The sequence below is a fragment of the Andrena cerasifolii genome, chromosome 5 (genome assembly GCF_050908995.1).
Source record: "Andrena cerasifolii isolate SP2316 chromosome 5, iyAndCera1_principal, whole genome shotgun sequence".
Classification (NCBI taxonomy): Eukaryota; Metazoa; Arthropoda; class Insecta; order Hymenoptera; family Andrenidae; genus Andrena; species Andrena cerasifolii.
Genome location: NC_135122.1, coordinates 12322741 through 12338402, shown reverse-complemented (window position 1 = coordinate 12338402; position 15662 = coordinate 12322741). Strand labels below are relative to the sequence as shown.

Here is a 15662-nt window from a genome sequence, read left to right as displayed (position 1 = left end):
AGACGGAAGTGTTTAAAGAAAGACACTTTCTACGGCTTGTAGGCTGCCGGTAATTAGCGAAAAATGTAACAGGTTGTTTCGCGCAACAACAGAAGTGAATTGGAGCGGGTATTCACGAAGGATCGCTCCAAGTTTTCACGGGGCGGGTATCTTCGGATTAGAGGCGGGTCGACAAAAGCAGATTACGAAAGAAGATTTCTTAAAAAGGATGAAACTTTGGGGAACGGCAGAGGGGATGAGAGATTTCGTGTGCGCGTTCCGTTCTTGGGCCTAGGCCTGAACCGCGTCTTTGGGGATTAAATGGCCGATTTACGCGGGCTGCGTGCAAAGGCGTTGTCTTAGAATAAGTAGGATAATCGTAAGCAAATTTTCGGGCGGTCCTATTCGTGGACACCGATTAACGAGGCGACCTCGTTTCTCGTAACCGCGCTCGAAGCCACAGGGTTCCAGTATTCCCGGGTTACCTGAGGCTTCTGTTATCCTCTCGCGTAATCCGTTCACGAGGGAAGTCTCAATGGACGTAGGAACAGGTCAAGATGCTTCGCGGGACAACCAGGCGCACAGAGTATCCCGAGGAACACTTAATTACCGATATCTGGGGGTAGTTGATCTCAATGGCTGAACTAAGGGCTGGTGACGTTTCAACAATCGACTGGGCACAAATTGACATTCCACGAAATCTTTATTCATCAGCTGCCGCGTATGTTGAATCGCTAATTACACGAAATTCTCCAAGCGCTCGAAGCCTAACACCGCGACGTTACGCGATCGAAGGTGATCGTGTTGTTAGAATCGAATCACTTCCTCCGTCGAAGGAGGAAACCTACCGCGTGACCCGTTCTCGGGCTGACGAGAGGGAGATTAATCGCAGCCCCGTAAAATTTGCGTACACCTGAAGACGCGGTAAATAATCTCGCATTGTGGTGAAAGAGAGAGGGAAGAAGAAGAAATATCCCGCCGGTGGATCGAAACCGAAGCGTCGGAGGGAACGGAGGAACGAGGAAACGAGGAAACTAAAGACATAGAAAAGGGACGGATGTACGGAGGTGGTTGAGGAGGGACAGGGAGGAGGATAGGATCGGATAGAAGGAGGAAGACTCTGCTGGGAGGGGGTAGGAGGAGGAGGTGGAAAAAAATCCGGGGATTTACGCGGAAAGGGCAAAATATTCCCCGCCCAGGCCTCATTCAACCCCCGAGTGCGGGGTGGCTTTGGGTGAGAAGCGCGCGCCCTCATTGGCGGGGAGGCTAATATGGCGGTGTTAGGGGTTGCGAGGTGGGGCGGGTGTATGCGATATTAAGGGCTGCTTTCATGTCCGACGAGCCAGTTCGTGGTGCGCCGTCGATTGACGCATTTTCTTTTCGAAGCCAGAGAGACAGTCGCGTGGAAGCTCGACGGTCCGTCGTTTACGCGTCTCCACTCCTCACTTCACGGTCTCCCGTGATTTATTTTCCTCGCGAGAAAACCTCCCCCATCTCCTCCCTCTCTTTTTCTCTGACGCGCGCCAAGGACGTTCTCTCGCGAAGCTCCATCTGTCCGCGGGAACAGCGGGAAAATACGATTTTCTACGGGATCTCCGATGAGAGAGCATCCTCCGTCAGTGATCTATCGCGAACCGTACGCTGCTTCCGGTTGCCGCACGGCACAATTGCAACAGTGATTTCCAGCGTCGACGCTGCTGCACCCGCCAAGAATCATGGCGCAAACATACAATCAGAAGAGGAACGTGTACAGCATCGACCAGATACTGGGGCACGCGAAGGACGAAGGTACGATCTCTTTCTAGCGCTTTCTCTAGATCGCGAGGGGGGGTAGGGGGGGAGGCTGCAATTACAATTAAGGGATTTAACCGTCCGATCGTTAGATGATCGTCGGAACTACTTAGGGGTGTAGAGATCGATTAATTAAGTGATGCATGTTACCTCCTCGTTTTCTGTTCCGCGAGGCAATATTATATCCCTCGATCGGGGCGAAGCGATCGTTATTAAATAATTGTAGTTTCCAACGACGTTGGCATGTTTAGAATACCGATTGTAACCTCTAGCTCTCTGTTTACTCGGCGACGATGAACCGCGCGCCGCGTAATATTGCATCACTATCTATATAGTATCTAATATCGTTGAGCAAACCGATGTCGCGTTTACCAACATTTTATTGCCCTTGCATCGACCCGACCGCGATTGCGATAAAAAAGAGGTTTCTTTCTAACTGAAACAAAGTGGGTTATCTGCGTTAACCCATCGCTCGCGGGATCAGATAGGTCTCGTAATTGCACGCCAATTTAGCAAATGGCATTTCGCCGATTCTTGAAATCATTACCGTAGATCGAAGCATCTGGTCGATGGAGTTCCGTAATGGAGGACGCTTTGCACCCTCCTAGAGTCTCGCGCGTAGATCGTCGCGCGAAAGATGTTTCTCCGCGCCACCTTGGCGGCAAGGCGCGTTCTTTTAATTGCCGTGGTCATTTGAAGAGGCTAATTGGGTCGAGGTTCGAATCTGCGACGACGATCAGTGCAACGTGAATTTACGACGCGACTTACCACACGCGAACGGCGCATAATGCACGCTTGTTTGCTGGGCCATTTTTCGCGGGGAGGTTGTAGGAGGACAGGGGAGGGGGCGACGAGTGTAAACGCACGAACACGCAATTATTTCATTAAAATATCCTAACAACGGTCCGAGGGATTTCTCAAGGAGCCGCGATTACGTTTAAATGGGACTAATTCCTGTGCTCGCGATAAATCGCCGCGTTTTCCATACAAACTTACGGCATAAATCGCCTCGCGGCACGACATCCAGATGCGTCTTGTAGCGCAGCGTACCAATTAGCACGTGCACGTAATGGCCTCTCTGCTCTTGAATTAAGAGCGTAGAAAATTAACGCGCTCGACGCTGGAGAGTTTCCACGATCTTGGAGTGAATGTCGAGTGCGATCGTCTATCGAATGCCCCCGTGGAAAAAGTTAATAAACTCATCGGGCAACTTACACTTATTAAATTTCCGGGAGAGTTTAACGATGAACGTATTACCCGTAAACCCTCTTAGGGATTTTATTAGATTCCCCGGCGCAAAGTCCCGGGCCTTGTGCTATCCGTTCCAGCGGAGTGTATCTTGTCCTTAACTCGCTGTGTCCACGCCAGTAATAGAGGCGATACACCGCGGGGAAAAGTGTCCCTTCGTGGACCCGCGCTAATTAGGTATCATTGAGAGCGATAGAATACTCTCGCACACCTCCGTTTCATTACGCACGCTCCCCTGTATGCACATCTCGCGATGCATCTGGTTGTACAAGTAGGAACACAGTCGCCGATCATCACTGTATACAGGTGGACCAGATTATTGGTCCGAGGGTGATTGTGGCTCACAGAAATCAGGATGTGTTTGCGGATTTCGAGCGTAACAGTCGTCTAACATAATTAATGCGTCTGATAATACCCGTGCAATCGCGATACCTATTGACACGATTCATCGGGGATCGCTTGCGGACCCCCGCGTCCGAGGTCGAGGGTCGAGTTTCGTTTCATTCAGTTTCGACCGCTGTAACGCGCGCGCGACTCGGCGAATCGTCCTGCAATATAAACATTTTGCCCGACGACGAAGGAGCCCGGGAAAATTCAATTGGACGATAAAATGTTCCTCGGGCGAAAAAGGGCGAGCGAGTACCGGGACATGTGGTCATCACAGGCACGGTAAATAAATCTTTAATTTCGCGCCACGAACCGCCTTTACGGGGTCCACCCTCTCTCTCTCTCTCTCTCTCTCTCTCTGGCTGGTTTCCAACCCCTATCGGTGGGTCGTAAATTTAATAAAAAGCAGCGGAGAGTTAGGCATCAAGTGGGTGCCCCATTGTGCCCTAGCATGAAAACATAAAAATCTCTCTATTCAGCGTGGATTATCCGTGCGTTATTTGCGTAAATGTTAGTGCGATTACGTGCACACGCACGGGCACAGAGGAGACGTGCACACGCAGAACGGGGAGCCTCTGCTGCACGCGGTCGGCGCGCGATGTGTGCCCCGTTCGAACGATTCGCATAATCGCAAACCTATCACAACTGCCGGTTTAGAGCGCCGGTACCGAAAAGTAGGATTAACGTTATTACGCACGAGTAGTAAATGCTCGTCTAATTAGTTCAAGCAAATGTATGTAAAGGGATGATGAAAACGGCACGCGGTGGGCAACTGGGTGGATCTGAAACGTGGGCGAAGCAGACTCTGAAAGTCGTGTAAGCCGGGGGCGGTGGTCTGTTGCGAAATTTGGAACGTGCGTCGCGCATCTAATTCGGTCGAATCGACGATGATTAGACAGAATCGACATTCCTAATGGACTTAATCTCTCGTCCTTTCAAGCGGTATTACTATTTCCATTAACTTTCCAGGAAGAATAGCAGGACTTTCATGTAAGCGCTCCAACATATTATTGTAGCATTAGAAGACACCCCTTTGCCGCGTGGCGCTAATCAAATGAGATACTTACTTTCGTTTCTTTCCCCTAACCGTTTTAATATCGCTCGTATTATCTTCTAATCTCCTACGGCACTTGTCACGCGGCATAGGGTTAGTTTCCTACGGTACAGCTTCGAAAACGAAACGCGGATGTGTGCCGTTTCGGGTCGCTTATACGAGAACGGAAATTGAAAGAGGTGCTTCTTCCGTGAAACGCGGCGATAACGGAATCGATACACTTTTCGGATACGTCTCAAACGGGTCCCTCGCTACATCCATTTTAACGCGTAACTCTAATCGACTCGCGATAGAGTAGTTGTCCCGATCACCGAGTAGAGATCTACATTCTGCGTGTAGTTTTATTTCAACGAGCCTCCAAGCTCGCATCGGTGCATCCGTAAGGACGAGAAGCGAAGGAGAACGGGAAATGGACAGAGGAAGGGAGAAAAAAACTGGGTGGAGGGAGAGAGAGAGAGGGAGAACGGAGAGCAGAGAGAGAAGAGAAAGGCGAGCGTGTGTTTCACGGCTACGTGCAAGGGTTGCACCGATGGCGGGGGTTGGGGGCACCGAGGGGGGCGCACAGTGTACGACATGCACTCGTGATATTTGCTAATCACTGACGGCAACGGTTTTTAAGTACTATCGAGCGTGTAGGTATAATGTACAGGCTCGCCATCGATGCGTCATATTTCATATATCGTGAGGATGTACAAAAAATGAAGCGCCGGGTGAGGCTTAAAATTGGCAAATCCGCCGATCGGACATCATCGGCGTATCGGAGGGGGTGTATATCGGGGGGCGCGAGCCGTTGCGCGGCTTAAAAATGAAATTGCACCCACACCGGCCCCGCAGCATCTCCAAACCCCCAGCCAACCCGTTGCCTGGCGCTCTCCTCGCGTTTGCACTCTGTATCAGCGAAATGTCAATTTCGTTTTGGCAACGAGGACCATTCGGCTTAATCGCCCCGATCCTCTCTTGCGCTCAACCGTCCAAGGCCCGCGAATTGTTTGATACGCGCATCTGTCCGAAATTCAACACGCGTGCACGGTCCTTTAACACCCATCCTGGCTTCTGTGCCCTCACGCTGCCTATCGAGTATCGTTAACGATTCAAAACCGGCTACATGCCGTAGCGTTCTCCGAGTATCGATTCGTCTTTGACGCCTTTGCATCGTTTCCCATACCTCAGATTACCTTATGCATCGGCACAGCCCGGTTGGCGAGAAATACTTGGCCCAATAATTTCTTATTCTTACCGTTTTTCTTCCTTGTTCCAGACCACGCGACATCGTCCGACGCAATCGGTGATGGCGGGGACACGGAGCTCGGTCACTTGAGCGATCACCAGATAAACGATTCCCTGCACGATCCCTTGAATCTGGGAGAGTCAGACCGACCACGCAAGGTTCGACGATCCCGTACCACCTTCACCACCTACCAGCTGCACGAGCTCGAGAAGGCTTTCGGCAATACCCAGTATCCGGACGTATTTACCAGGGAAGAGCTGGCGATGAGGCTGGATTTGTCGGAGGCTAGAGTCCAGGTAGGTTCAATTCAACGTACTACAAAATAGTATACCACTCAATCTGATTATCTTTTCCACGAATACCTGGTGTTTTATTCGGGTTGCCACGAGTCAAGTTATTGTTAGCGAAAAGCACCCTCGAGTCAACATTACACGCGGCGCAATAGTGTTCAGATTTCGGGAGCAAGCCCGACGTTCTCTTCAAACCCCTTGCATGCTCGCTGCGGCAGCTTTTCAAGCACGATATTTGAGCGGAGGGAGCCCCGTTGGTGAATGAGTCGCAACCTCAGCGCGGGCCTCTTAACTAATTACATACTATTGTACCGAAAATTTTCCGCTCCTCATCGACGTCTGTAATTCCGCGAAAGACGCGCGCCAGACCATGCTCCCGCTACGGGGATTAATTTCATACGAGCCAGTCGAACGCTAAAAAGCACACGGGGTCGTAATCTGCTTTGAAATTATTTTTCAGCCGCGCCTTTTAACGGGCTGTGAGAGCGGGATCGCCAGGTGCGTGCGTAGTAACGTCAATGAACGAAAAAAAAAAAGAAAAAAATAGAGAGGAACAAAAGATGGGGGGGAGATTCGCGTGTGCAATTGTAATTTACTGAACGATAAATTTAAAACAGTTTCATAACTTCGTAGACACGTTCGACAGGCATTTCGCTATTATTTTTTCGCGGATTAAACAGCACGCATCGCGCGAATTCTATATTTTTGCATTTACCCTCGACCGACGGGAGTTTGATTTAGCAAACGATAGGCAGATGGTGCTCTCCATATCAACAATGTTTTAATCTGCTTGATATTTTTCCTCTGTCGCGCTCGCGCTCCTTTCGAGTGCGCCAGGACGCGTAAAACGACAGTTGCCGATAGAGCGCTAATTCGAACAGGGACACAAAAAAAGAGAGAGAGAAGAAAAATAAAAAATACGGGGGAAAAAGGAGGAAAGATATCGCGCTTCCATTTAGCAAATGCGTCCTCTCATTAAGGGTAGTAACGTCATTAACGCCGATGCGATTTTGCACGCGTGGAAAAATTCTGTTTACACCCCGACCCCCCTCTCTCTCATCCCCTTCTCGAGATACTCCGATCGCGTCAGTTCCGACGATCGCGATAAATACCCACCCCCTCTGTTCATTTGTATTATCAGTTAATCGGGGCAGGAAACGAGCACCGGTTACGTGACGCGACGATTCCGCGGCGACCGACGGCAGCTGGTATTGCCGGCGCTCACCATAAATTATGACTTTTCCATGGATGGAAATCGGTTACTCGATTAGCGTAACCATCCTGACACCCTCGTCGTACATACGCGACGGTGAGAGAGACGCGGGATGGAGAAAAGAGGGGCAGAGAGAGAGAGACAGAGAGGGGGGGGGTTGGAAGAGGTTCGAGAAAGAGGGTGGAAGAGAGCGAGAAAGAGGGGTATATATAGGTTTGTGTGTGTGTGTGTGTGTGTGTGTATAGCAGAGAGAAGGGTCGTGGATGGAGCCGTCGTCGAAGGGTGGCGTGTAGTTGAAAAGAGACAGAGAGCATTCCGATTGGCCCATTGTGGTACAGCCAAGCGACAATGCCGGCAATTGGCCGTCGCTCGACAAAACCGCTAAATGATCCGCCGCGGCGCAGTGGTGCCACGGCCACTTTATTTCAATCTAGGAAATCCTCCGCTACTCCTCCCTCGCCGCCCTCAATTCCAGATGCGAAATTACCCATTTTTCGGTATTAATGGCCGGCCGATGTATCGCGTTCGATCGACGATCGGGCTGCCCGATGGGTAATGGAATCGCGATTTGCTTCTGCCCGCGTTTCCTTCCCCCTGCTCCGTGTCACGCTCGGTATCAGACACTCGCTTTCGCTTTTCCGCCGCGCCGTCGCGCCGTACGACGATTCGATTTCGTGGAATTTTCGGAAACGCTGTTCCGCCGCGAGTCAAGTGGCGAGCATTGTCAGCCACCGAACAAAAGACGATGTTCCATTCGGGGTTGACGGGCGATCGCTATCCTCGCATACACATTTCCTGCTGCTGTCGCTGTTTAGTATTCGTCGCGCTTGTATCGAGTATACTCAACGAGATAAGATCGCGTGGTTCGTAAAAATGTGAACGCGTTTAACGAGCAAGAGCGTTAACAGGAAATTTGCGGCGGAGCTGGTGGAAACGTTACACCACCCGAGATTGTGCAGACCGAGAGACAAGGGGGGATTCAAACTTTCAGGTTCGCGTTGGGTCGCTTAAATGACGCGCTGCGAGGTTTGCGAGCACTTAGGCGTTAGCGGGGTATTCAGGAGCGATTAAATAATTAACAGCAATTAGGCAATTGAATTTCCCGTCCCAGCCTCGCGACGCTCCCCTTGCTCCGTGGCTTCTCCTCCGCCAACTGAACGCCCCTACCAGTCACTTTCAAACTTCCCTCGATTCTCCTCATTATTTCGACGATATTCCTAATTTCTCTTTGAAAAAACCGCGCGACAATTTTAAACGCCGCATCCCTCCTCCTGTGTCGCGTATGAAGTGGCTCGCTGTTTCCTTGGATCAACTGCGCGCAGATGGTTCGATGGGACATCGAGTTTCGCCGGCATTATCCCGATTCTCCGGCAATCGAGCAGAATGTTGGGAAGAAAGGCGTCGCGAGAAGAAGCGTCATCGAACGATCCACGCGTACGAGGGATCGATAGCGACGAGGCGGCGTCGGCTGAAAAGCACTGGATTTTCTACACAATAGAGGCAGGATGTAAAATGCAATCTCCCTCTTTCTCTGTCTGTTTCGCGGGGTCTGCTGCCGGTGGCCACGAAAAATCAGAGCAGCTCAGGCGGAAAGCGAAAGCATTTATATGGCAACGGGGCCAGCGGGAACGGCGTGTCGAGAGGGGCTCCGTAGGGTAGGCGAGGGGGCGAGGGCAGGGGTTGCTGCCACTCAGGGGTACGGAGGAAATCAGGATAATTGTTAACAATTAGCTTAATCAACCTCGAGAGCAAGCTTTTGTTGGGTGGCTCTGATACGGCTGCCTGGGGTTCTCATGCGTCGCAGCCGTATTTTCTTCCAAGAAATAACTCGATGATTTCCCGCGATAATTACTCCCTTCGCGTGGAAGAGAGAAAGGGGCGTGAAATCGCGATGTAGTTTGCGATAAATGCTCGGACACGCTATAGGTAATCTGAAACTGTTGACCGCTTCCTTCCAGAGTGAACGTAGATGGATCACTTGATAGGGACACTTGGACGTCACCGATCGCAGATGATTCGACTGTTCAATCTTTGTCTTTTCAGGTCTGGTTCCAAAATCGCCGTGCAAAATGGCGCAAGAAGGAGAAGGCGCTGGGCAGAGACACCAGCTTCATGCACGTGGAGCAAAGTGGTGAGTGCATCCTCGAATTTCGGCCCTCTCGCTGGTAGAATAAAAAAGAAAACCTTCCGTTCCAATTCACCTCCTCCCGTCACCGGGTACAGCGCGACGAATCGCGTGGTCTGTTTGTTAATGTGCGAGCAGACGAGGTGCGAGGAAGGTTAGAGGAAGGTAGATGCAATCGGCGCAAATTACATCTAATTTCAGTGTCGGCCATCGCGGCTATCGCATGCGAACGATGCGCGAGACGGAAGCTCGACCGTTTAATTTTTCATGAACCGGCCTATCGAGGCTCCGTTGAAACTTGTTCCTATGTGACCGTCGATCTCGGACGTGAAGCGAGCAAATTTCTCCCGATAGAGAACTCTAAATTAACTTCCCTAGCCGTTCCTCGCCGATAGCACCCTTTGACCGGGATTAGAGCTCTCATTCATCCCGCTAGAAAGAAAAATTAAAAGTGTTCGCTGCGGAAATCGATCTAGATATTCGCCGGCGAAAGAATTAACCCCTGAGAACGGTTCGTGGTTCGACGCGCCTCCCATTCACAGCTGGACTCCAAACTCCCATATCGCTCGGTCCATGGGAGGCGCAATTGAGCTACCAAGAGCTAATCGGGCGTCCTCCAGCGTTTCTCCAGCTACCAGCGGGTTCCTCCCCGCACTCCCAGAAACAACGGACTAAAATCCCTGCGAAACGATGTGATTGCAGGTGTCAACGAGTTGTCCCTTCACGCTCGGCTGCTCCAAAGCGCCGGGGGTGTGCCAGGTGCGGATCCATCGGGTGGACCAGCGGGTGCCTTTCCCTGGTTCATCCCGCCGGTGTTCCCACCGCCGTGGCCGGCTAGCGCGCCGAAGCTACCCCCGTGGCACGCAATCTTGTCGCAGTACATCGGCCTACCCCTTCCGCAGAACCTGGCGTCTCTCAGCACGGTTCTTCCGGTCGGCTTGAACCCTGGCTCGCCCCTGAGCCACAATAACGTGAACGGACACACGCTCGGGGGCCACTTGCACGGCCACCCGTTGAACCTGGGCGTGCAAAACCTGCCGCAGAACTTGAGCTCGAAGCACGACAAGGAAGAGGACTCGGCCTCGTCCGACGACGAGATCAGGAGGCAGAGCGCGGAGGTGCTGCGGGTGAAGGCCGAGGAGGTTCTACGCAAGGTGGATAATTAACTGTGGAGCCTGATGGGACAGGCGATCGTCTGATGTCTTGTACATATGCCTCCAAGGATAATCGCGAAGGATCTGGACACTGCACGTCCCGGAGTGGATGTCGATGGTCTTTAGAGTTTGAATTATCGGATCACTGCCTTGGCTGGGGTACTGTGTAGTGAGCCGAGGGCTGAGTGTAAGTGTGGATGTAAATTTTACGAATCGTTGGGTCATGATGCAATGTAAGAGTGTTCGGAGCAAGCTGGCAGATGAACTCTAAGAATCATCGTTGCGATCGCTCGTATTCGGGAACGACGTGGAGCCTAGCCTAGCCGAATACTCGTGGACGAGATCGTTTCCTCTGTTGCAGTCTTGGTATTGAAGTTTTGCTTTAATTTAACTGTGGTGAAAATGTTGTCGAAACCGCTGGCGGTTTTCTAGCCAACATGTTTCGGAGTAGCCTCTTCCTTTTCAGTACGGGATCGTTCGGTTTTTCCTGCTATCCTGGATTTCATCCGATCGGTAATATTTAATGTAATTTCGTTTCGGGACATCTGATTCTGTTTGGATATTAGTGGATCGCAAACGTAAAAGACTTTAGCAGATGATGAGTTTCCTTAGAGGTTTCTTAGAAACCGCGACGAAAACGACCGGGAGGAAGTATAGTGGCCGAAGAACTTTTGTAATATACATGTATAATACGCAAACGTACATATACATATAAAATACGTATAGTTTCCTTCATGTAAATATGTAGCTAATTAATTACATCAAGAGAAATATATGAAACTACTGAAATTCGCTAATTTGTGATTACCTGTCCATAGTAAATACCGCCACTAACTCCTATGATTTCTAAATATTCTCCACTTTCATCGAAACATACAACGTTGAGCCTCCAAAACTAACCAGTTTCTGAATTGCCTATCAGTAGTACGAATCAATGTTAAGTCCTCTTATGAAGCTTCCGACACATCAGCCTTCTCTATCCTATACCCCACGCATTATATCTATCAAAACCGATCAAAATCCTCCGCTAATGAACGTATTTTTGAGCTGCACCCCTTTCCTCGCTCCCTCCCGTAGTTTGCCCGCTGTGAGAAGCCGGTTAACAAGGTCGCGCGACAAAATCGCTTCCGTGCCGTTAGTCATGAAAAGATTTCGCATTGGCGGCGATTTCCTGAATTCTGGATTGTAGGGAGGGGGGCAGCTGGCATGGGGTTTCTGCCGGCTACACAGGAGGGGCGGAGGGGAATGACTCGATTCCCACGGACTTTCGGTGTAAACATGAACGGTGGCGTTTAATCGCGTCTCCACCCCTTCGTCCACCGCCTCTCGACGGCTTCCCACGTGCCCTGTCAGGTATACATTCCCTCCCTGTCTCATCCTGGTAACACGCACAACGGCAATTACAATCTAACCAATTTAACCGCCTTATCAGAAATTTATCTGTGGGGGTAAGGACGAACGGTCGAACGACGACACCGCCGCGACAATTATCGTTATCTTTATTGAACGCGCGCGCGAGGCGGCGTCGAGGGTGGCTGGAAAGCACGAGGAAGTAATTATTGCGCCACCTGCGCCGCCGGGACGATCGCCATCGTTGTTCCTCGATAAGATCGGCTGATAATGGCCACGAGTTCGCGGGAAACGTGGTTTGTTTCCTGCGACCGAGCTTTTGTGTGCTATGATATTTCAGCTTCATTCCGCCGTGCCCGAACCGACCGTGGGAGTTTTGCTTCCGGGGCAACTCGTATCGCGATGGTGTCGCCTAATTACGAGCCACACTGTGGGCCATTCTGACTAAATTAGTTTCGGCTGTCGATGGCTCGTCGAGCGAGCAAAATTGGATGAACGTACGCCAACGAGAATGTTGCCTTTCCGCGATGAGATTTCAGTTTTCGAGGGATAAGCTTGTGTTGTTGAAACTGAGTCGTTGTAGCCGTCGTTATACAGGTAACTGAAGGTACATATCGCCCAGAATTTTAGAGGGGACCGCTCAAGACAGCGTCCAGGCGGAACGATTGTGCCGCACTCGAGTATATTCCGCAGACATTTCATATATTCGCAACATTAGAAAGGGCACGCGCATGCCTTCGAAATTCTTTTCCCTCCGCCCCTTGCATTTCAGCTCAACAGCCGCGTCGCATAATGCTGTAAAGTTCCGCTAAATGGAACCACTAGACGGAGAAAGAAACGCTCCGGCTCCACTTTCGCCCGGCATTCATTCGCCGCGTCGAATCGTAAGCGTTCGCACCTATACCTGTACTCGATAGTCGTGAAAGTCAAGCGCCCGGGGAACACGAAATTTTTCCTTCGAAATTCCAACGTCGCTCCGTGAAAACGCTGCTCGAAAGGAATACCCTCCGGAACGATAGCTGGCGGAACATTTGACGGGGTGAAATTGCGAATCACTTCCGTTTGAACTTGGAATATTTCGAATGTAACGAACTCTCAATAAACGTTGTAATACAAGAATTTAATAAACGTTTATTGGTCGTTGGAAGTTTAATTGCCCCGTTAAATATTCACGGGACGCATTTAAACTCGTGCCGCGTAAAAATTGATACCGCCACCGAGGAGAGAGGTCCGCCTACTCCTTCCTCTCTCTCTCTCTCTCTCTCTCTCTCTCTCTCTCTCTCTCTCTGACCATTTTTTTTAACCGCGTAATCATATGTTTTATGGAGGGGGGTAAAAGGGGCGGGAGTGGACGAGGGATCAGAGTTGAATACCACTGATCGCGATCGCGACGGCTACGAAGGACAATTAGATTAAAAGCAGCGCCTCTCGCGGCGGCTTGAGATCCATTAGTGCCCATTGTACCACCCCATTTGTACCCCCGACATGCCACCCCCGTGTGCCGTTACTTCAGCCCCTTCCACCTTCTCTCCCCCTGAGCACAGCCACCATCTCGAAGCCAGGTACTTATTCTCAATAGTAATATGCTCACTTCATACTTCCATCCTCCACCCCCTCCGCGCCCTCACCCCCCTTTTCCTGCCTCCGACACCCACGAACACGTCTGTCTCTCTTTCTTCCACTTACTAGCGCGTTCCCGCGTATATACACGCTCGTTCCCGTTACCGCCCTCTCTCTCTCTCTCTCTCCACCGCTGCGTTCTCGAGAAGCGGAAAGTCGCGGGAAGTGGCGCGCGGTCTGAAAAGATTTCTCCGCTTGTGAAAATCACTGGCAGCTGATACGCGTCCAAGAACACCGGGCATTAATGATACCTTGAATGACATCAATTAGTCCATCTGCCGTGATAAACCTCCATCGTCGAGATTACTACCTATTCTCTTGCCGTTTCTTCCCCGGCCAGACGAGCAGAACGCTTAAGTAACTGATCTTCCCGGCGCTGCCTTGTTCCGCGCCTGATCGCGGCGCGTCGTCTCCAGCCTTAAGGGGTTATACCTAGTCAGGCGGCCGAAAAGAGGCGAATGTTTGTGAATTTTTTTTGAAAAAGCGGAAGCATATATTCTTACAGAACCTTTTGTGCTTAAAAGAGCAACATTTAAAGAACATTTGGTAATTTTTTCGTAGAAAATATTTACGTTTATAATAAAGTAACAACCGACATCCAAGAAGCATTTTTAAAAATTTGGTTTTGCGGTGAGCACTGCCATGCGGAACCAGATTATCTAAAATAAAAACAACAAAAAAGATTTCGTTAGTATATTAATGTATCCTCAGGTTGACGGAGAGAATTTTCCGAAAGATTATTTTAAAACAAAATGGCGGCTATTTCCGCGAGAACAATTCATCCTCGATGCCCGTGCCTGCGCGCAATCAAATGTTCGGTTCTGCGTGTCTGTTTGACTACTCTACGCTAAGGGAACATCTTTTTCCAACTTCGCTAGGTCCCCACGCTTCCCAACCGTTTCATCCGAGAGTGCCACGCGAAAGGATACAGAGAAACACGGTACGTATCACTTTTCCCTCGCCCCCTTGGGGCTGGAGTTAACCTTCCGCGAGAAACGTAATTGACCTCGAAAGAGACTAATTAATCTCCGCCCGACGTGACGTTTTCTCTGGCGATTCTTGTCGACAAAAATTATTTCATTCTCCCGTTTCTTCAAGAGCGTGACTAGACTCACGCGTTTCCTTCGAGTGCTTAATTGCCGCTGGAAACGCGTTCTGGTTACCCCCGCTTGGGAACGCGCACCGATCTTTCCGCGAGCTTCGTGGCGTTTAAATTGTATCTACGTTGGTAAGCGCCTAGAGAGCACGGAGCCACTCGAAAACTATAATATAATGGTATATACGGTACCACGGAGTGGAACGATACACGAAAGACGAAGCAATGACACGATTGTTCACCGCTGCGTCTGGGTAGCAAATCCTTTTGGATCGTTTCCCATCGCCGCGGATATTACTCTTCGACTGGCACACATTTCACTAAAAGTGTACACGAATTCGTTGGCTGCGATCGCTCGTCAAGTTTCCGGCCGAATTGTGGAGGAGACATTAACGCACGGAATCTGAATGGGCCAAACGAAGCCGTCGCAACGATAAAAAGAAAGCTGCCAATTAGGGGAGGTAGCTGGTGCGCCAGGCATTCCTAAAATCTCAAAGGGACGTTTGTGGAAGGGGCGAGGACACCCGCGGCGCAAGAAATTCCGCGCGAAGACCGAGAAGGACGCGGTCGGGGCCGGTGATGCGGATGTTTGAGAACCGAGCTCTCGTTCACACGTTGTGAAGCTGAGTGTACGATTATGCTTAAAAATTAGTGTCGTTGCGTTCTAACTCCATACACGCGGTGCGTACACACTTCATTAAGGCCATTAGAGGGCATCTGGGCAAAGCAAGGCAACGACCTGCCAACCCCCGAGCCGATCTTTTCGTCTTTTCAGCCCCTCCAAGGGTGACCGACAATAATGGCTTTTACGCCGATAGGCTTACACCAGATATCGTGAGCACCCTGTACCGCCTGCAGCCCTCCAAACTCAGATACCTGCGGTCCGAGCATTTCTTTCTTTCTCCGATCTCCATTCCGAGTTCGGGCCACCTTTCGTCTGGAGATCGTTCCAGGCGCGGTTACTCCTCGTTGCCGCGATAGCGCGATCGAATCCCATTGATCTACGAGTTACGAAACGGATAGGGGTAGGTACTCGTTCCCGCAGTTCAATCTAGCTTCTTCAATTGATCTGAATCGTGACTTCGTGCCGAGCAGTGTATAATAGATTCGTACATGTAGAAAGGTAT

General features: G+C 50.6%; 1 protein-coding gene across 1 annotated transcript; it reads left to right on the top strand.

Moving 5' to 3' along the window:
• The first annotated feature begins 1155 nt into the window (after nucleotides 1-1155).
• Nucleotides 1156-11234, top strand: Hbn (aristaless related homeobox homeobrain). The gene is made up of 4 exons (XM_076813550.1): nucleotides 1156-1767; nucleotides 5718-5983; nucleotides 9234-9321; nucleotides 10018-11234. Exons 1-4 carry the CDS (start codon nucleotides 1695-1697, stop codon nucleotides 10479-10481), a joined length of 891 nt encoding a protein of 296 aa, XP_076669665.1. The 5' UTR covers nucleotides 1156-1694; the 3' UTR covers nucleotides 10482-11234.
• The last annotated feature ends 4428 nt before the right edge of the window (nucleotides 11235-15662 follow it).